The 23,983-nt window shown below is 37.3% G+C and overlaps 1 protein-coding gene across 1 annotated transcript in view; it reads right to left on the bottom strand.

The window, feature by feature from the left end:
• The window catches only part of GPC5 (glypican 5), a 754,872-nt gene that overhangs the window by 691,159 nt on the left and 39,730 nt on the right, over positions 1–23,983 (bottom strand). Inside the window, 1 exon segment of the mRNA XM_075045978.1 lies at positions 15,126–15,219. Coding sequence (XP_074902079.1) covers positions 15,126–15,219 — 94 coding nt within the window.

Below are 23,983 nucleotides of genomic sequence, written 5' to 3' on the forward strand. Positions count from 1 at the left end.
GGTGGAAATAAATCTGGGAGCAGACAAAGTAAAACACTCTTTCAAAAACTCCTGAAGTAGAACTTAACTGAGACAGCATTGAGTACAAGGATTTTCTCTTTGGATTAATTTTTATGTACCTAAAGAATGTTACCTAATATTATACTGTTCTTATAACTCTGGTGACCTAATGACACAGATAAACCCGGGATTTATAGATAGAGGTAGTATCTTTTTAAGAGCTAAAAAAACATAATTGAAAGTTTATCCACTCAACAGATGATAAGAGAAATTATCTTTATCTACAAACTTTTGCGCCTAACTTGTTTTATATAATAAAATCCAGCAAAAAGTAGAGTGTTTATGATACTTTATATGATATAAAAGTCATAGTTTGTCATCCTAGCATTTGTTTACCTCCTTCAGCTAGGCATTTTCTCAATCCTATACACTTACCATAGTAAGAGTCATGAATCACAAAAGATAAAATGGAAAGCAAAAACAAACAAGAGGTCAAAATAATATTCACTGGAGAATCACCAATAAAATATAACCTGGTTTCACTTAATATGCAGGTAAATTGTAAGTTTTAGCCTGCTAAAGAAACGTGGCAAAATATTTTTTTAGGTAGGGTAAAGAGTCATTTAACAAGTAATAATAAATCATGGCAGTTTGCTTCCAAAGTTATTCTTTCCCTGTATTATGCTATGGTTTTCATTTGGTAACCTGAACAGGACTCCGGGGGGGGGGGGGGGGATTGCTTCTTCATGGTGAAATAACGCTGTTGCAAGATTTCAAGACACTGAAAGTATCTTAGCTTGGTAAGAAATAAAGTAGTTGCATGCACAACCTTTCTCCATTTGTGACCAAAAAATAAAATATTTGCCAAAGTCTTTGAAATCCTGTTTTGTTGTATAACTTAATGGTTTGAAGTTCCATTGATGGATCTCAGGCTCTAAATACTATTTCCTTAAAAGCTGGAGCCAAATTCAATTAGACAGTATGAATCATGGTGAAGAGTGCAAAGAGACATGGAAGAAATTTTGGCCATTATCTGTTTTTTAAAAAAGCCTTAATGAATAATTATGCAAAAACTGACAGCACAGAGCAATAATGTCAGTGGTGTACAGGTCTGTGATGTTTAAAGAAGTGAAAATGACTTCAAGACTTTCAAGACTTAAACATGTAGCATGACTTGATACCCCTAAGCCTAGCAATCCAGAAAGGATTCAGTACAGATACAAAAATACATGGGTCCTAAGGTCCTTAGAAAACGTATAAAGCATGCAAAGAGAATCCAAAGCAACCACAAACACTAGATGTGATATTTATACTTGAGAAGAATTTCATAATACACATACCATGCTAAATCCCACTTTGTTGTAAAACTGCTTGGAGAACTTTAACAACTCAGTGGTCTTCTATTAACTCTCTGCATGAGGAATAAAACTATAGGGGGATGCATGTGATTCAGTTTTCTGATTAAATTGACATTATTCATCTTCCAAGGAATGATTCTAGTGCCAGACTGTACTACGATGAATGCTTTCATACGTTCATATTCACCATTTTTAAGATTAGAGTAGGATTGTAGAATCTGACTGCTGTAACACACCTTGGGCTTGCAAAATATTTCTTTACAAAATAGGGCAGTGTCTGCCATTTGGTTACGATACATCTTCATAAGCTGATGCTAAACCTGAAGAACTTGAGATGGGGTTGATATTCTATCATCGCCATAGATAGCCTGTTCCAGTGCTAATCACCTTGACTATTAAAATTTATAGCTTATTTCTCATCTGAGTCCATCTGGCTTAGCTCCCAGACACTGGGTGTTGTTACAGCTTCAGTTATTAAAGATCTCTTTAGTACCCAGAATATTGTAGCTACTGATAAGCTATAAAAATAAAATCCCAGAACAAAATATAGATCGAAGCAACTCTGAGAAGCCATCAAATCTCTCATTCTTCCCCAAGAATGGATAAACGACAACTGTTACTTTCCTGACAGATGATGTTGAGCTTTTTCTCTGTTTAGAAGTTAGAGAGCTTCAATGACAAGGGATTCCTAAGCCTCTGTCAGTAGTCTACTGCACATGGTATTCAAAATGCAGGAGAACATGGATTTATGTGGCAACATAGAATGGTTCCTGCTTTGCTCTCTGTTCCTTTTCTAACAGTTCCTAATATGCTATTTACTTTTTTAACTGCTACAGAGCATCAACCTGAATTTTTCACAGAATTACCTATTGCAATCACAAGATCTTACTACTGGTCAAGTCAGAGACTATCATTTTATACAAGAACCAGGATTTATTTTCCCCATATATATCAAATGACATGTAATTTTATTGGATTTTGTTTGCCATTTTAAATCCTGTTTAGCCAGTTTTGTAAAGCCTTTCTGCAACTTTCTCTATTTGGCTCTATTTTATATAAACCTGTATAACTAATGATCATGAGAATTGCTTTACTTTTTGTTCCTTCTTCCAAGTTTGTTTTTTTTTTCCTCTATGTTGAACAGCACACACCCTTGAAGAACGCTTTGATGACCTCCCTCCACTGTAAGAATCAACCATTTCTTCCCATACCTTTTTGTTAACTTCTTCCCCCCTCCCGCCCCGTTAGTCATACAAGGACTTTATCTTTTATCTTGTTTATCTTGTCTACTAAATACCTTTGTTGACTTTGTCAAAATTTTTCTGGAAGACTAATCAGAGTATAGCTATGTATACAAGTCCAAGCAAGTTAGCTCCCTGGTTCACTGCCATCTACCCTGATCATCTGTATTGTCTAAATGCCAGCTTGCTCCTAAGATTGATGTGTGCCAACTTGTGCCCACTGAAACAAAACCCCACTTCACTCCAGGGACCTGGGAGTAAAAAGCAGTATAGATGACATAGGCTTCCCTCCAGCCTGTACAGTTCATTATCACTGTTCCAGCAGCCTTGCCACTCAAGTGCCAACACCACACCTAAGGGCCTGCAACACATACATTTGATGCCATGCTCTAAAAACACTACTCTGATGGATTACCATCATTATTTCTTGACATCCTCAAGCAAAAAAGAAAACCTGTGAAAACAATCACATTACAGAGCATAAAAGCAGCAAATTGTACAGCTCAACAATATGCATATGGATGTGGTTACTCTGTCGTGAAAGCACTGGCCTAGACACTGCTTATGCCTGGATATTGCATATGCACCTCAACCAAGCTAGGTACCTCCTCATGACCAGAGATGACCTTGCTTAAAGATGCATTTACCAGTGTAGATTTACTTAATAGCTCACATTGACTGGATTCATATGCTGAGTCCTTCAAGTAACTGAGTATTTGCTCTGTGCAACTGTATCCAAACTGACAGCAAAAGAATGCCACTAACTCTGCATCTGCATATTTAACAGATAGTGATGACTTCTGAAGTTTAAGGTAATGGAAAATCTATATGTAGCGCTGTAGAGCAAAACAGCATGTTTTTCCCCTGAATTTGTACAACCTCTAAAGTTTTGAGTCAGAGTAACCACTTCTACTTCTTCCTCTATTATTATGGGAACAGAAGCAAGTTAGCAGCTTTTTTTAAGAAACTACTTATACTTTGAATTAAACTTGACATGCCCTATTTAGAATGTTTTTCTTGCTTCATTTTGCTAGAACATCAAATAGACTTTTCTTACTCTTAAGAATTTTCATTTTAACTTTTCAGGAAAATGTTGTAATGCCGTTCTTGCTGTATGAGATTTTACATTTTCAAATGGTAAGTCAAAAAACTATTACTTTTTCTGAATTCTCAACATAAACAGGGGAAGATGCCACGGTTGGCCTTCTTTCAATGTTACAGAAGATACTTGCACATAAATGGACCAAGTTGGGAACTACTTATAGCTTCTAGCCGTAATGTGTTTCACTGAAATCTAAAGCTAGATGATGCAGAGAAGAGAGGAATCATAGTCTCTACAACACAATCTGATTTTCTTTTTTTTCAGGTTATATAAGCAGTAGTGTCCTCATTTGAAGAGCAGAAAAGACACCTTCTGGATTCTCTACAACAACCAGCTGATTAATTGGATACACTGAATTCTTAATACTGTCTTTGACTTCCCCCTTTCTTTCTGATACTTAAGAGTCATTTTAGGTTGTAGTCTCAAGAAAGGACTGTTGTTATGGTTGTACACTGTGCAGTTGAGGGAATTGAGGGTGTAAAGTTCTATAAAGAAGAAGAAATGAAAAAGGCCACACCTATTTCCCCCTTTCTCTCTTCTTCTTTCTTCCTAATGCCCTAATTCTATACTTCTCTCATTACTTCTCTAAGGTTTGGCTTTTTAGGATTTATTAATTTCTGGTTTGTTTATTTGTTTTTTTAATCCATTCCCCAGTTGACTGCCTTGATCAGTACAGAGACATAAGCTGATGCTTGGATATTTTTTAAAGATCTGTAATTGACATGGATATTTTTAATTATTTATGTCACTAGTATAAGTGCTCTTGATTGGTTTTATAAGAGGAGCTGAGTTTTAAGAAGATATGCAAAAAGCTTGAGCCTCTGTGCATCTTCCCAAATCTGCTTGACAGTATGGTCCTGTTCCAGTTCCATTAGGTACCATAGCAACTGCAGGGACGGAAGTTGAGTTATCAAAGAACTATTTCAGCTAGGGAAGCAAATCTGTGGTTAGAAGCAAGAACAAACCTACGATCATGATTTTTTTTCACCCTACTACCTTGTCTGTTCTGTATCTAATCAAAACCAGTGACGTTCCTCAAGAGCAGCAATTTGAATTGCAATTTTTTTTATTTTTTCCAGTGACTGCTCTGTGATGGTGACATTGTCTAAGGCTTTAATATAACTTAGTCCCTTACTTTTAAAATATAAATATATACTATATACAGTTTATATAAGTAAAAACTGTTAATATAGGTGGTCTTTGGAGTTATTTAACTCCATTTAAAATAGACATATTTGATCTTATTTCCTTTGACCATTATGGGACCAAATTGCCCTACCTCACATGTAGACACTAGATGTGGACATCTACAGTCTGAAAGAGTGAACGTGAATCTTTTGCCCAAAAACCAGTGTCATTTGCTTTTCCTGAGGTTATGTCAGACATCCTCCATGGGACCAGCAGATATGACAGAGGACAAACAGGACCAGCACCTCTCTGTAGAGGTAGGCCTGGAGGACGGAGAGGACACCTTATGACAGCTAAAACAGCACTAGATAGATGCCTGTTGTGCAGCTGAATCAAGCCCTGAATCTCATCCCAATGATTTAATGTTAACACCTTTGCCTCTGGGAGGGTCACACTGCACTATATCACTAATCTGTTTTGTTCTTATGCAGTTACCTTCTCTTCTCCTCACGGTCCCCTTCTAACTTCGCACTATTTCATCTTCCATGTTCCTGGCTATTTTGTATCACAGTAACACAGCACAGAAAGGGGAAGCAAAATTAAAGTTCTTTAAACCAAATGGGTCATTAATCTGTTTCACAGTAAGGACTAAGTGCAGTGACTGCAGGAAGGGCTATATTTAAATCTTAAATTATAATAAATACTCAAGAAAACATTATCTTTAAAAGAAAACAGCAGGTTTATGATCACCAGGTGTAAAAGAAAGAAAAAAGCCAGCTTAACGAACCATTAAATATAGAATGGAAATATTAAATGAAGAACTAAATCTTTCCTAAGGGGGTAATGACTACAAAATTTCCTTAAATATTAGCGTCTACCTAATAACACAATAAAGGAAAAGCCCTTGCATAAAAGAAATTACAGATTTTAATCCTCTGCTCTGAAGGAAACCCTTAAATTAGATGGCTATTTCAATTTATTTTTAAAACAACAACAATAAGTCATGAAGAATCAAGTCCCTCATGGGACTGATCAAAATTGAATTTGCAGTTTCCTGTAGTATGCTGACAATAAAATCAGAATGAGAAAGGGAAATTGTCTGTGGGGACCACTGAGCCAGGTAATAGCTTCAGTATAACACAGTCACACAGCAGAAAGCAAATTAAAATGTACATAGAATTTTAATATGGTTGAACTAGGCCTTACTTTGCTTACAGGATTCTTGCTTGCAGCTTTTAAGTAACATATCAGGAGTGACAAAACTAAATACTCATTGGTGATACTCAGATATTTTACGTTACCAGCAATTTGTTTAAAATAACATGAGGTTAAAACTGTGTTAGGCAGAAGCAAGAAAATTAGCTTACAAACTCCTTAATTGTCATGACATAATGGGAGCACAATGCAAAGCCACGCTATAACTTAAAATTTCTAGTCCCATTCTGTACATCTACAAACCTTGCAAATTATAACTACGTTATCCCATCTCACACATCACAAAGACATTGTAGGTACAAAATAAAGAACAAAGAATACTTCAAATATTTCATTATTTTTAGACATCTAACAATAAATAAATATGTTTATACATAGATGATGCATTTTACACAAGCACAGAACAAAGACATGTTATACTCCGGTATAAAAGTAACACATTAACTTGATTTAAAAGAAATTTTCTTAGTGATGTAATAAGCCTGATCCTGCAGAACATCTATCCTATACTTCGTACAAGTTTATCTCATTCAAAACAAGCAACCAGCCCATAGCTATCACAGTGGTGGTAGTGGAGGGGAACACCCACTGGAATTTAGATGCATCTCTCTCTATTCTTTAAGAGAAGTTAGTTAATTAGCTCCCATTCAGCACATAATTCCTTCTTTTTAAAGTCCTGGTGACCATAGAGGATCCATTGAAAAGTGCAACAAACCTGATGAGATACGGACAATTGGAAGTATATCCAGCCCAGAGTTCATACATGCGTCAAAAAACACTTGTTCTCAAGTGATTCAGGCCTGGCAGGTGAAACTATGCCAGTGCATACTATATTTATAGATTATACAAATAATTAAAAATACTCACTGGAGCTGCAGCATGCGACCCTCCTTTATGGCAAATGAGTACCCTAACCACTGAACTACACAGCTGGTTTTTCACTTTGCTTCTGTCCCAATTAATATTAAGCAGTTATACAGACCAGAACAGCTGCAACAGGGAAGTCTAAGAGTTATACACTGCAAAATAAATAACCCAGAAAACAGCCAACTCTCCTCAGTAATCTGCTGTATTTTTAGACACTATCCAAAAAATCCTACATAAATGGCTACTGTACATGTGCTAAATGGCTATGCAGCTGACCTACAGTGAATGTGTAGCATTTGGTAGTGTGACCTGCTATGCATATGCATTTTAAATGCACTTAAATACTGAATATAAACTGTTCTCTTCTGGAACTCCAGGATCAGCAGATCTCTATCACACTACTCCTCTAGTCTGCACAGACCTACGTTCAAGCCCTTAATACAAGCTGAGATTTGTAGATTTATTAAAAATTGACACTACTTTTATCAATAGCTCTTTTAAGATTCAAGTACAGTTACCTACACCTGCTGATGACCTGTTCAATATTAGTAAAAGTTTTTCACTCACTAGGCCACCTACTTCATTACATGACACAGACATACCTTTCTGCTTCATTCCAGAAGAACAGAAAGAAAAGTAGATAATCACTTCCTATTTCGCATGTAAGCAAGTACCACTTGATGAGCAAAGGGGGGAACAATAGATTTCACATTACATGCACAGAATCTACTTGCACATTTCTACCTCTCTGGCAGGAGGGAAACAGTTCTCTCCGAGCAGTAAGCCAGCTTTCAATCACTTCAGGAAAAAAGCAATCACCTCCAAGTAGTTGACAGGCTGGAAACTCAAATATTAGCTTATTGCTCAATAACCTGCTTGTGTTCCCAGACCTTACTCACCCTTGAGCTACATTAGGGTGGCTGTAAGGTTTTGGAGAGTAGAGAACTTCTGAGCGCTGTTACTTTGGTGTGTACAATATACATATTGGGGCACAGCTTCAGACAACTCAGTGTAGGTATCTAAATATTTGAAATTTAACTAAGTGTCCAAGCTTTCATTACAGTCAAGGGTGGTATTGGGCTCAGTTCAGTTGTCTAACCATAGGTTTCTAGTGACATCTGACAGGCCCTAAGGTGTCTAGCAGTAAATTCAGATTTTCTTCCAAAGGAACAAAATTCTCCACCCAGGTTTATGTTTACTGTACAGTTCTTTTTTTGCATATTTCCTAGTTTAATTCTCTCTTTATTACACATCATGTACTTTTTCAAGTACAGGTGTAGTTGTTCACAGGAAAAGTCAGTATTTGGTTTGTTAAATTTTGTAATAATGTATTTTAATGTTTATTTGATTAATTCTAATTTGATGCAGTTCTACCCTCCCTCACTCTTCCTTTTTGCTGTTTTGACAGGATGGTTTTCTAATTTAAGAAGTCACTTAAAATGCAATCGGATTTCCCTGCTTTAGATGTAACTTATCTATCTTCAAAAATTCCACCTAAAACCAGACAATTTTAGTCTACTTTTGCTGAGAAAGAAAATTGGGTTTACCTCTCACAAAGCCTTAAAAAATGCAGTACATGATTCCATTTTTCCTAAGCAGTATGCCAGGTCCACTGAGATGCAATTTGGAAAAAAAAAAAAAAAAAGAGGTAAAAATAAGACTGTCTATATTGTCAAAATGGCAAAACTCCTTGAATTTCCAATGTGGAATATGCAGTTCATAATAGCATAATTACTAAGTATCTAGTCAAGTGGCAGTGTATAGATTTAATAGCTCTACACACAAAAGTTCCATTCTAAGAATAATAAATAATTTAAAAAAATTGTGTACAAAGTTTTGAACAAATTCACGTTCTTTTAATACTGAAATACAGTACTCTAAATTTAAACCCATTCTGCAAGCATCTTTATGACTGAAGCAGTCCATCCCAGTATGTTATAGCAGAGAACTGTGTTATCTTCTTGGAGAGAAATTAATGAATAAACCTTTTTTTTGTTAGAGCATAGTACCCACAGATAAAGCTTAAAACTAATTAAAACATTCAGTTCCTTTAACCATTCTTTGTAAATCAAATTTTAAACCTGTCGTGAGGCTGAGAAAAGTCTGTTGAGCTGCCTAGTCTAAACCCTGGTCCCCAAAGCAGAATCAGTCGTATCTACAACATAATTCTTGGCAGCTGTTGTCTTGTCCAGCTTGTTTCTAAGACCAGTGGACATGGAAACCCCCCAAAAGTTTAATTAAAAGCATTTTAATGTTGTCACTGGAAAATATTTCCTCACATTGAGCCTACATTTTCTTTGCTATACTATGAAACCATTGGTTATCTACTACATGACAGAGAACAGAGAACTACTGTCTTCCACGTAGTTGTCACCTATTTTTTTGAACAAATAGCATAATTCTTCCCTAGGTTTCTCATTTTAAAGGAACTAGGGTTGCCCATTTTTTTAAGTTACATGTTTATATTTCAGAGCATATTTTTTCTCTCTTTTTTCCAGTTGGTCCATGTCTTTCTTCAAGTAAACTACCCAAAACTGAACACAGTTCTCCACTTTAGCAGTGCAAAACAGAAAAGTTTCAGTTCACAAATCTCTGCTGTCTTTCTGTTTAAGAATCCTACAACGACAGTTGCCTGCCTTACAACAGCATGAAACTGCTAACTTTTGTCAGCTTTTGATCCATCATTACTCCCAGAACCTTTCCTACAGAACAGATCCATTGCAAGTTATCCCCCATCCTGTTATGTCTTCCACTGTTTCTCCCCAATTAAACCTAACATCTTGCATTTGTTCCTACTGAACATGTTTTTCAGACTTTGTCTCCAACTTGTCAAGATTATTTTGAGTTCTGTCTTTCAACAAGGCTTGACTTGCTGAGGTTGTTTTTTGTTTTTTGTTCTTTTTCATTTTCTTAACAGAATAAAAATTCTAAGTGAACACTTTTCCACATGTACTTGGAAATCTTGGAAATTTGAAAGGCTACAGAAAATGCTGTCTTTGAAACAACACTAAACATTTGTTTGAAACCACCAACTTTATACTGCCGCCTTCTGTTGGAGTTCACTTTTCTCTCAAACTCCTACATTTTGCCAGCAATCAGCTTCCCAAAATTCTCAGAATAAGCAGGAAGCAGGCATCCGCAGTTCTGTGAAAATGCAAACTTTCTATAGCCACTGCTCCCAAGGGAATGATGCTTTAAATTTGTATCTCACAGGTTTTTCTAATGTATGAGCACTACATAAAGTATAAAAATTCTAAATTAGCATATGTCTACACTGATTACTGTGTTATACAGACATAAACCAAAATACTAGTTAGCTGGGTACTAACAAAAATATGATTATGAAAACATCTTAGTATTCACCAAGTATCTAAGTCTGAACAGTGTGCCTACATCAGCTTAATTGTAACTCAGGTATTACTGCAACTAGAAGAAATAATTAAGTGATGGTAAACAAACATAGGCTGAGACAAGAATCCATGAGCACAAGTGCATGCTGAAGAAGTACAATTAAGAAAAGACTGATGTGGTGAAAACTGTTATTACAGAAGCCCATTAAATCCCTGTGTATGTATACCCCAGGAATGCCTGTAGCACAGCATACACATATGCAAATAAGTATGTAAAAGATAAGAATGAAATACAATAGAAGTAAATTCCTCTAGAATGATAAAAGACTTGCCTGCAATACAGAAATAAAACTCAGGATTAATAATGAATTTTTAAGTATTAATCTAAAACTCCAGATTTCTGCACTTACAACAGCCCCTTAATGCTGTGTTTTATTTATATATAGACATACTGGGTCCAATTCTAAGTTATATATACAAGGAATTCTAAGTTATAAGTCTAGGGAATCAAAATACCATCTGAATAGATAATTTCTGAAGTTAATAAAGTTTGTGTAACAGCTTTGCTCCTTCAACCAACCAGTGGGTATAATCATCTCCCTGTATTACTAAAATTCCCTACTTCCTCAGTCCATCAGGGAACACAACTGTAGCTGTGGGTAAGGTCTGCAGAGCAACAGAGAATGAAGAGCATAACTCTGGTGAACCCGAGATATTTTTGAGACCCTCATCCCTCAATATAACAACAGAGTGACAATCAGGTCTCTTAGCCAGTCCACTTTTTTGACTTTCAATTGAATCATTCAGTTTCATTTAATTAATAGAAGTTGGAATTCACAGGTATTTGGATTTTAGCTTATTTGTATCACACTTAAAAAATAAAGGATTATGGAGCCGAGAAAGAAGAAAATGTTGGAACTTCAAAGTAGTTCTTTGCATTGCAAATGATCTAGAGGGCAATGTATCATTTGAAACCATGAGATATGGCAGCTCTTGCTGGAAGTTTTCTGATCTTCAAATCATTCTTCAGAAAACTTCACAAATGGAAAACAATTGAATCAGCGCCAGGGCAGACTTAGTTTTACAAGGATGAGCAGATATTCCATTATTTCTTATGGCTTACCATGCTACCAGAGAAAGCAGCTCAGAAGATTTCAACACATTGTCTAGTTCACACAATTTATTTTAGCTACTGACTAGAACTTTATCATATTTAAAAGTAGTAATTTTACTGTGACCTCAAACAATATTGAGTTTGACATCACTTAATTCTGGGCTAGGATAAAGTGGACATTTACCTATTGTGTAGTGATAATTTAACAGAAGAACATGAAACTGCATCAGAAAAACCTGATTCAATACACTCCAGAACTTTGATCACAAAGGCATTAGAGTTTTCCTACACAGTAGGAAAAATGTCAGGAAATGCTGTATTGAAGAACGCAGTTTATTACCTCTTTCTTACAGAGACTCACTTGCCAAGTCCACTGTTTTGGTGACAGATTGCCACATTCATAAATGATTCAATAGTTAAATCAACTGTACCAGTACTAGAGTTGCCAAATATAGCAGCACAAAGAAAAGTCCATTTACTTTCAGACTCTACAACCTAATTATTATCTCTGAATTTCTCATTCAACCAGACAAGCTGCTCTCTTGTTCTATGTCATGCATTGCCACTTTTTAAAGGGTTATGAGCTCTCTGCATGGAAAAACAGTGAAGCAACACATGATCTGCTATTCTGTTGCACAGAGCTCCATCCCACTCCAAATCACCAGATTCTTAGATAACTATTTAATTCCTCTCCCAGTTGTTAGAAACCGCAGGGAATTTTTTTTTTTCCTCTACACAAAAACTGGCACTGCATTGTGACTATACAAGGGTTGACCCTGGTGGCGCTTGTTCCTCTTTTGTTTGGAGGTATAGACAAGGGTCAGCGTGAACTCTGAGTAACATCCAAGCACTGCACAAAAGGAGTGCATGTGTGCGTGTGTGCATATATATAGGTCTACAGCATATAAAATAAAGGTTTAAAAAGCATGTTTTTATGTTACCACTAGAATGGACATTTTACAGCAATCCCCGTACAGCATTCACAATCTTTTTCTCAGTTAAGATAATAAATGCTAAAAATGTAGATATGTGCAAGAATGTTATCTTATCAAAATAACTGTCTTGAAACACAATTATCATACAGCTTAACTTCTCTAGTCACCTCTCCCAAGGAAAGAATGATTTCTTGCTCTCCATAATATATCTCATATCTTACTTAACTTCACTCTCACCTATCCTTCTGTTCCCTCACCACTCCTCACAGGTATTAAAAAGAAACAAGATTCACAGTGAAAAAGAAAATACACACTCTGAAACACCCTGAAATGTAAGGAAAATGTAAGCAAAAAACTGTAACAGTACTTGCTAGGAAGTAGTACACAAGTGGCACAATTTGCACCATGTAGCTTGACATGTCCTAAGGGACGTGGGGTTTTTGCAACATTTGAAAATTGTCCATAGAGTTACTGTCAGCAGGCAGCTCTTACCACAATGCAGAACCACAGGATTTTAACAAACATTAGAAGGTGACAAAGATATGTCAAGATGTATCTACATTTACTCTCATATAAAGATACAGTTTATAGATACATAGTTAATAGATAGACAGGCAGACAGATGCCTCATTTCACTAACACAGTCATCCTAAGTACTTAGTCATCCTGAAGAACTCAGGATCTCTAGACTGTATTTAATACAGAGAGAAAACAGATCTCCGAATACCTCGAGAGGCAGATACAGATTACTTACTTTAACTGCCTACCTCTTTCTACTGAGTATGTAAGAAACTGAAAGAAAACATTAGCTATTTGTTCTGCTTGGATCCAGTCCACCTCTTTTAGGCCAAGGCATCCAACCTCAACAGACTTTGAAAAGAGGCAGGTGACAACAATGGCAAAGTCCATGACACCTGCTCCCCTCTGCACACACCCCAACAATCCCCTTCACACTTTCTGCCTTAACTGCTGAGATGTCTGTCCAGTTGCCAAAGTAGCGGAAGAGGTAATCGCACTCCTAGCTGCATAGCCCAACCTCAGCTAAACATAAAGGGAATGCCTAAAGATTTAGTGAACACTGAGATGGACACCCTGTCATATGGTAATTCAGATTGGAAAGGGCCTTCAGGAGTTCTCCAGTCCAAACTCTTGCTCAAAGCAGGGTCAAAACTGAATTCAGATCAGGTATAGCGTCTTACTATGTTCCTAGAGTTCAAAACCCAAAAAATATCAGCAGCATCTTATCATGCTCTCTGAACCTGAAATCACTTAGCTTGAATTTTAGTTAGCAACAGTAGCAATTCTTCAAAAATGAGTGGCATGTTCAACAGCATGTTTTTCCACAAATAACTACTTCAAGGTTAAGCAAGGCTTTAAATCTATATAATACCATAATCCACAGAATATTCTCTCTCAATTATATTTCTTTACATAAAAGGAAATTAAAGAGTACAAAAGCATGTACTTCAAAAGTATATGAAGTGTATAAGGTATATAATATATATATGCTTTAAAGTATATGCTTTGACAAATATTTGTTTAAAAGAAAATGATGAAAGAAAGCCAGTGGGAGAAGTAATTAGTGTTAGGCTACATATTTGGGAAGCATGGCTTGCATTCCTGCAACAAGAACTGCTCACACATATTTCACCAAAAAAAAGAAAAACTGTAATTCTCAAGCAGTCCTGAAACCATCCCTCTATACGGAGGACATATCATCACTAGGCTACAGAGGCAGGCTCCTGCCTTTGCACCAGTGCTTAAATTTCAAAAAGGGAAGGCTTTAGGACCCCAGAGTCAACTTTGCTGCCCATTTTATGGCCCCAGGCAGTTGTTTTTGTTCTACTAATCATTTTAGCTTCACAGGTTAAAAACAAGAGTCACCAGAAGCACAACTTCCTAAGCCTGCACTAAGTTACCTTCTTACCCTGTCCAATCAAGCGGTCATTAAGGCCACAAGTACACATTAATAGACAAATGACAAGACTGTAGGGCTTTGTCCTCAACACAGGTAAACGCTATATCCCCTTTTATCACATACAATCTCATACTGCCACTATTTCTCACATCTTCCCAGCTCCTAGGCAATTTCAACATTAACTTATGCCTTATTAATTCAGAGAAAACTGAATAGCATGCAGGGTAATTGCTAAAAGGCAATCCCACCACCAGCCCAAATAACTATTAATTTATCAGATAGCTTCCTATTGTGCATTGGAACAATTGTCACTCAACCCCCAATTTTTTTTTTTTTAATTATTTTTAGAAGCTCAGAAATTTTTTTTTGAGAATCAAAAGCTTACAAAACTAGATCCCAAAAACTAACCTCGAAAACAAACTACCCAAGTATTTCTATTAGAACAAGACAAAGAACACAGTGGGCAGAAATAATGGAATAACAAAATCTCTCTTTTGTAGCACTCCAGGCAATAATTTTGCATGTCAGTATCATCCAAATTAAAGAAGTTCAAGAGGAACGCCAAGTTACAGGTTTACAATTCAAATCAAAGCATCTTACTAGAACAGTTTTTTACTTTTCTCAAATATCATTTTTTAAAAGTCACAAATTCCAAAAGCAGTGCAGTTTCTAATCACCTGCATGATTTAATAATCCTTCTTTGAAAGCATAAAAGCATAGGAAGAAACAAAAAATTAACAGATAACTTTTATTACATGCATAAACTAATCAAAGATGAAAATCAAGAAAAGTATGAACAAGTTTGAAAAGAAAAAGCAGAAAGCCTTACCTTGAAAAGCAGCTGCATTATGAGTTATTAAAAATTTTAATGTAGCACTTGATGTTTGAAGCACTTACTGTATATCTTGCTTTGCTGCAGTCTGGTTTCTTTCTTCCATCTTTTTGGGACACCATGTTGGATTTTTAGAAGTATAAACCTGGATATCAACCCCTAGATAAAGAGACAATTACATTGATTATTGATTACTACAAAACAGAAGTACACAATACACCAATACATACAAAACATTTACCTTTCTTTTTTCCCCCCACACGTATAAACACATAAAAGACATACCCAAGGCTTTAAAGACATCTGGTCTTGTTAAACAAAAAATAGAAGGGGTTGCTAACTAAAATTCTGTGGGAGGAGTACAATTATTACAGTTAATTAATGTCATGTAATTTCCCTGACATTGTAATCTTATTCCAGCTGTGAATAGTGCTAACTGATGTTGGTAAAATACACTGACTATACATTGTACATCATTGTACAGGTGGTATATACCCCATCCCTGGAAACACTCAAGGTGAGGTTGGAGGGGGCTCGGAGCAACCTGACCTAGTTGAAGATGTTCCTGCTTATAGCAGGGGGGGTGGACCAGATGACCTTTAAAGGTCTATTCCAACCCAAACCATGCTATGATTCTATGATTATCTAGCATACTGAACTGCTGGGCCAGCACTCTTGCTCTTCTGTAAAACCTGGACTGGAAAGCGCTAACTACTGCTAAATATTACAAACACACCCATGGAAAGCCCATTCCTGATAGGTTTATAATGAATACTCTCATGCTAACTTTTATATGGAGCAGTCCTAAGTTCTAGTCTCATCTCTCTTACTGTGTCCTTCTCTAATGTCTAACATTCCCATGTATCTGTCATGCCAATTCACTACACTAACAAGTCAGGAAATGTTCCTAGAAAGGAGTACCTTTTCAAATTTTAGGCATGCTGACATTCAAGAGGGGCAACTTAGTACTGTTATAACAGCTGCCTGTTTCATAATTTTTTATAACTGGAGCATAATCAAGCATGAAAATACCTTATTCACCTTCTCTGTTATCATGTGGTATTTAAAATCTTTTTTACACTGTATCTAAACAATGCTTTCTAAAATGAGGAAACAAACATTTCATGAAAGATATGAGAATTTAAATTATATTAAAACAAAATTTAACAGTCCAATCCAAATTCTGTTCTCAGATATGCTGTTTCACTGACAGATATCACAAGATTTCTAGCAAGCATAGTGAAAAACTTTTTTTATCTGCTCTGTGGACTAAATTCTAATTCTGAGGTTGTGTGTATACGCCTCACTCTTTCTTCATAATAGGTAAAAAGGGAAGAACATGATTGGAAGAAAAACAGTAAGAAATTCAAAAGTCAAAACTTAAATCCACATTGCCCTTGCCTCTATACTCACTTTCAGCTGTTACACCACCTCTTTGTACTTAACCTTTTATTTCCCTATCACTAAACCTATAAGATTGAACATTCCTTTTAAATCTTTTTTTTTGCCCCACTATTTTTCTCTCATAAATCATTCTAAGATAGTATGAATATAGTTATGGGGAAAGGCAGGCCTTACACATTTTGCACCCTAAATACTCCATTAGTTATCTTATGTAAATTAGGAGAGTTAAATAATATATTCCAGAAAGCTAAGAAAGAAAAGTTAAGCTACTGGGGGCTGGATCGAAGCATTCTGGAAGAATGGCAAAATGTTTAAATTCATTATATCAAACTCATGTCCCTTTATCCATGTGTTGGTTGAAGCCATCTTAACGAAGCAATTCCCGGCCCTGGAACTTCACTTTGGCTACACAGTGGGAAAAAATGTTATTATTTACATACAGCAATACCAACCCTGAAGCAGGAACCCACTGTGTCATATTTAGACAGGTAGAAAAGATCCAGAAGATTCCTTGCAAATTACGTTTAGAAAAGCATGAGACCAGAATGAAATTGGTAAATTATATGGACCATAAAAAAAGGGCGTTATCCTGAGCCCTGGATGAACACTCATCTCTACAATACTACCCAGAAGTAATTTGATTCCCATGACAAATAAACAAATCTCCCTTGCTAATTGCAGATAATATGGTCTCAGATTTGCTGAACATTTTGTTCTGGCATCAGTGGTTTCTATGACCACAATTCCTGGTCCCTCCATCCAAAAGCAGGTGCGGAAGGAGGATACACTTGAACCTTCAGTATTAAATACTACAGAATTTCTCTTAATTTTTAAAGGATCTTTTTCTGCTTCATGCTTTAGGTCATATGATGTAAGTTTTCAGGCAAAACTAATTCATTTTAGTGAGGAGTGCTGCTCAGAAATTGATATAATTCTATCGAAGACAAAAGTTTGACTCCGTATACGCGGGAACAGTTTACTGCCCATGGTAAAAATGTGTGCCTTGAAGTAAGTCCATTTCACAGCCATAAGCAGCAGTAAATACCATTATGTTAAACAGTAAATACTTTAAGAAATCCTACTACCATACAGAATTCACAAATTTAAGATTGCCTTCATGGTAGGATGCAAAAGTAGGAACGTAACCTCTTGATGTGAAAATTAACTAAGGCAAGTGATATCCCTGTAAACAAACCTCTTTGAAGTGGTTTCCAGTAGCAGTTTAACACATAGCAATTAGTACACCTACAAGCCACAGTCCAGGAAGCTGAACACCTTCACTATCACAACAGAGAGTTCAAACTCTATTCTAATGCAGGTATGAATCACTGAACTTCTGTGAGTATTAAGAAATTTTATTTAAGTGTTATACTATTGCTACAAGATATCTTTTTCCTCATACAGCTTGATGTTTTTGAAGGCTATTTATCCTCATCATTTATTTAAAAATAGAATTTCCATGCTCTTCAGTATGCACGTTTTTACAGTTTACAAAGTAATTTCTCCTGGCAGGCTGCCTTTACAAATCTCTTGCCATGTGAAAACTTTAATATTCCATCCTCCAACATTCCAATTCAGCCAAAGAATGAAGAAAAGCTGCAAAATTAAGGTGGTCTATTAAATTACCTATTTATTAGCTACTCTAGTATTTATGTTATGCATGCCAAAGAAAGCGCTTCATGTCAGAGCCAGCCTTTAACAAAGTTGCTTGCCTGCAAGCAACATTAATGAGCATCTTAAAATAATTTTTATTAAAAACACAGTTCACCAGTGCTCTATAACCTCAGAATCCATGTGACTATCTATATACAGCCTCCCTCTCCTCCATCTCCACTGCACGCCCCATGCTTCCCCAAGCCAGATTTCAATCCTTTGACCCCACTGACACCAACCTCCCAGTCCATACCAGCTCTCCAAACTGAGCCACTGCACTGCTGACGATCCCTACCTTCCTACAGCATTCCCACATTACCAGTCCTAGACATCACAACCCCACTCACAAAATACTGAAGACTCCTCTCCTCTCATCCCACTTTTCCTCACAAAATAATGGCATGCCCTGCAATAATCCAAATCGCAGCCCAGGATAAAACAAAGCAGACATAGAAACTGCTACATCACACAAGAGTAATATAATGCAGATTAGCTGCTCTGGGCACAGGCCTCCCTGCAGCTAAAACTCAGTAAAAAGTGGGCAAGGAGCAGCAGCAGGAATGGACCAAGCCATGGGACCCCAAGCAACCATTTCACATGCTTGTGCTTAAGGCTGGCCACATCTAGGATTTAAAACAGGCAAAGCTGGAACTTGAACTACATGAAAGTTTGTTTTTCTGCAACCTATAGCTGTAGCTCTTACGACACTTGTTTAAACGTTAAATCTCTTTATCAGGGCAGTGGTGATGGCTTCAGGAAACTTTGGTTCTAGAAAGAGACAGCAGGTTATTCAAGGGAATGGGTCAAGAGAACAGATTAGTGTTGCATGACTCAAGTCAAGAAATGTAAGGATTAAGCTATGTTAATACTACCTGTTTCAGGAGTGAATTATGCTGCATGTTTATGAACACATCCAACTTCGGGTATAGTAACTCTAATGCAAAACATGTCTAAGTTGATGCTGTTTAAGGAAATAAGACACTGCAAGCTTCTATTAATCCTTTTAAATTCTCTTGCTTGTTATTAGATACATTTGCTCTCATACTGAATACTAATTAATTTAAATATTAACGACAGTAAATGAGAATTTTAAAATAACATACTGTTAAAACAGCAAGCAACAAACTGGACTAATATACCCCCCACCTACAAACAAATTAAAGGAATGATAAATAAGCCTGCAGCAATATTTACTCATCATACCAGAAAGGTCTACCCACAGGTATGATGTGCAGTTCTCTCTCTCTCATTTTATTTTTTTTTATTCTCAAAGAGTTTATCACACAAAGAGTATCACAGTACGAGACAAGCCAAGTTATAGTCTGTAGCACGCCAGCAGCAATACACCTCACAAACATCAAGAAAAAAAATGTTTATACTGATAGCAATATTCACAATATTGCATTACAAGAGCCTTTTCTCCTTTTTGATTACTGAATATTATCTTCTGCTTGTAACAAAAAACAACCCACTACTGCTGGAAAATGGCAGGCAGCTATCTAGTCATGTAACAGACACTGTAAAAGACAGGAAACGTGTTATTAAGTTGTTTGGACACATTTCAATGCCATACGAATTTCAGACTTACTGTATTCTTTATTCCCCTATATATGTTCTTTAGGTTCTTTTCTGAAAAGGAAAGGTTTTATTTATGTTTGCTTATTTAAAAAATAGATTCTCTAGTTATTTTTTTTAATCATTTGTGCATATGATTTCTCTTTACTAACCTTCAAACAAATCAGCAGAGAGTTCAGAAAGAAAGAATTAGTCATATAACCCGATCTATTAGTGTTTATCTATTGGTCTCATGTTGACAAACCAAGCAATTTTACAACTGTTTGAGGTACTTTTTTCTTAGAACTGCAATTCTGCTATTCCAGGAAAGTCTTTTATCTTCATAAAGACATTTCTAGCTAGCATGACTTATAAAGAAAGAGTGCAGGGGGCATGGAGGTCACTTGTGATACTACAAATCTAAGACAGATTTTTTTAACCCACATGCATAAATTTTGAAGTGTCTGGTACATCATTATTAATGCTGCTGGTCAAACTTACATTTGGTAACTAATATATCCATTAATTTAAGTACAGGTGAATTGGGACTCTACAATGGAAATACCCTATTAAGAAATATTTTTGTCATATAATATGGCCTCAAGAAATAGAAGCTGAACAGGTAGGCACAAATTCATCATTTCATCAATTCAACTAATCAGACTAACATCTAGATTAAATTATGAACTCCTATGTTGCTGAAACCTCTAGGGCTATTAGAAATTTTACTATATGATATGTGTTAAATTCATGTCTGACCTTGCCCAAAGCCCATCTTTGTCAAGAAACACACTCAGCGCTTAAGAGACTGACACAGAAGCTAACTCAGAACAACCCCGAGCTTGTCTTTCCCTCAAAGCTGCATCAGTTTTACAGGGACAAAAACACTAAACAAATTCCATTTCTACATATCCAGAAGATAACCCCTCGCTCCTGCATTGTTCTAAAAAAAGTCCCTCTACTCTTTTTGCAGTGTGCTCCTTCAGTTTACCATTAGCGCTGAGATGCTTCATGACTTTGGCTTCCAAACCCTTTTATCCTACCAGATGCTGGAAGCAATCATTTTCAACATGCTCTTCTCACTTCCAATCTCACAAAGCAGCCCGAGAACCCCAATCCACTCGTTTGAAGACCTCTCTTTCATTAATATTTAACATAATTATATATTTATATAAAAATACAAATACTTATCTTCTAGCACAATTCTCAATATTCTTCATATTTCTTGATTTCATACTTTTTAATATGCATAACCATCCTTATTTTCTTCTTAACCTCAGAAAATTTTAAGTACGATAATAAGAGCCCAACAAATCTGTCAGAATAAGAAACACAGCAGTAGTTTGAACTAGAATTAAGTGACAAAGAGGAGGATAAATTAATCCAGATTAATTTTACTAAGCATTGTCTACACTAGGACTTGTGTTCTTCATGAGCTGAAAGCATGATTATGAAGAAAACAGAACTATGCAGTATCACACTGAAGACTCACACACTCCACTACGCTTTTCACAACTTGCTTCTCTGCAGTGATGGAATGTTCAATATACACATTTTCCAGAGATTAACTAAGACAAAAAAGTTATCACATCAATATGGAATACATTTTTAAGGCCACAAACAGAATTAATGAATGAATAAAGCATAGAAGCCTTAAAAGTCGAAAAACTTTTGACTGTTAATTTGCAAGTGGAACATAATGAGTACACTAAAGTCTGCTTTTCAGGGCTATATTAGCTATTTTAGTATAGTTTAAGTGAAAAGCATTAAGAATCAGAAGGATAATTACAAAATTAAAATTAGACACTGTTGTGGATTAAGCCCAGCTGGCAACACAAAGCCGCTTGCTCACTTCCCAACCCCCGGCCCCAGTGGGATGAGGAGGAGAAAATATAAAGAAACGCTCGTGGGTCAAGACAAGGACAGGGAGGGATCACTCACTAATTATGGTCATGGGCAAAAACAGACTCAACTTGGGCAAAAATGATATCAATTTCGTTTACTACCAATCAAGTCAAAGCAAGGACACTGAGAAGTAAACCCAACCTTAGCACCCCTTCCCCCAGCCCTCCCTCCTTCCCGGCTCACCCCCACTCCCGGTTCTCTCTCCCTCAGGAACGGGGGTTGGGGTCAGTCCGTCATACCTTGTCTCTGCCGCTCCTTCCTCCTCAGGGGGAGGAGGACTCCGCACTGCTCCCCTGCTCCACCACGGGAGACAGTCCTCCACGAACTACTCCAACATGAGTCCTTCCCACAGGAGACAGTCCTCCACGAACTTCTCCAACATGAGTCCTTATCGCGAGCTGCAGTTCCTCACAAACTGCCCCGGCGCGGGTCCCTCCCGCAGGCCGCAGTCCTTCAGTCCCCGGCTGCTCCCAGGGAGCGGCGGCCATCTTGGGGGGCCTCCACCCCCTGCTCCGGCGTGGGCTCCTCTCTCCCCGGGCTGCAGGTGGGCATCTGCTCCCCCGCTCCCCTCCGTGGGCTGGGGGGACACAGCCTGCCGCCTGGTCTCCCCACGGGCTGCAGGGGCATCCCCTCCTTCCTCCCTGCCCTCGGGATCTGCACAGGGCTTCCTCTCCCATCCCCATCCCCCGACTCCCGGCAGGTTTCCCCTCTGGAATCTGTTCTCCCAGAGGCGGGTCCGGCTCCCAGCCGGGGAAGCTTCCAGCAGCTTCCAGCAGCAGCCGGACCTGCAGGGCCTCCTCACCCGCTACCAATACCCCGCCACACAAACCCAGAACAGACACTTTTGTATTGGCATCATCAACAAGAACTTACATTTTCCAGCTGTTCTCTAGGGCCACATACACAGAGATCGATCATGGTCTTTACTGACTATACTAGGTCTATGATCTTAAATACCGGTCTGAAATATCAAGTGTATCTTTTTTAGAGCACGACAGAAGTGTTTCCATGGTATACAAAGTATTACAAACAACTATTCTGACTTTCTCTATGACATATGCCGTTGGTTTATTAAGAAGCAAGGTTTTAAGTAGCTGGAGTAAGTTTGATTCAAATGCAGCATGGACAATGCCTTTTTTTGTTGTTGTTCATGACATCTGTAAACATCGTCTGTTTTTTTTCTCTTCAGTGCTTTTTTTTTTGTGTGTGTGTGTCTCTGTATGTGTGGGGGGAATCAGCTATATGAGATTAGCGGCTAGCTAAATTGCTTCAACTATTACTGAAGAGCCAGAGTAAAATTTTTGGCTTGCTGCCCCTTAGGGAAAAGGATGGCAGCAGCCACAACTCAAGAAAGACAACACAAAACCCAACTAATGAAGCAACCCTTCGAAGTATGCAAAGTGCTCACTTGAAGCTGTTAATTCATAACTTGCGATTTTCCCCTGCTTTTTTTTTCTGCTTTGAGTTGTGTGCAGAAGGACAATGTGCAGTAATCGGAACACATCAGCAGAGAAAAGGGGCTCTTGAATTTTAACCTTGTCAGCACCACCATTATTATCTCATGATAATTTCATTTGTGATTTCTTCAGGAAGTATAAATTCTGTTAGGTAATTATTGGTCTGGGTTCTCTCTGGGCTTGGGCACATCTTAGCTGTGGGATGCAACAGCACTTCCCAGCCAGAGAGTCCTCGCATGCATGCTGGCCATATTTCAGCTCCATACCAAGCTCCGGGCACTTGGAAGTCCCCCTCCAGCACAGGGGTAGGCTGATTTACCCAGTCAGGCTACGAGGGAGCTGGAGCAGACACCAGCCAGTCGATGAACAGAACTACAGCGTCCTGCCATGCAATTTTCACAGAGCCTCTCTACTTCCCTTCTCTCCTTGTGTAGTTTCAGGACTACTATATGTTTTGGTTTAGTTGTTATTGTAGTGAAGATTAATTCACTGATGTTAAACAGGGGAAAGTGCTATAGTTGTTTAGCTTCTAGCATTGATCTAAAGTCAGTGATATTAAATATACACAGAGATACCATGCTTTTGCCCTGAATCACTTCCCTGAAAATGTAAAATGTTAAACCATGTATCCTCCTGATTGGGTTTAGGCTCTAGATTTCCTGATCGAAACTGATTTTTCTTCTTTTTGACCTTCATTTGAGAAAACATTTATCACAGTAAGCTAATTACGTTTAACTCAATTCTATTCCTAGTGCGGAGTAAGACGAGAAAAACAAGAATGCCATGTTTTCCTTATGCTACCCTCACTTGTAACACACACCATTTTGTTTTACTGACAACACAAAAGCATCCACATTTTACAGGGCTGAATCAGATTAGTTAATAAACTTTTAGAGTTGGGGTTTTTTCTTTTAATTAAAAGGTACAGATTTCTTGAAGCTATAATTTTC

The sequence above is a fragment of the Buteo buteo genome, chromosome 14 (assembly GCF_964188355.1).
Source record: "Buteo buteo chromosome 14, bButBut1.hap1.1, whole genome shotgun sequence".
NCBI lineage: Eukaryota > Metazoa > Chordata > Aves > Accipitriformes > Accipitridae > Buteo > Buteo buteo.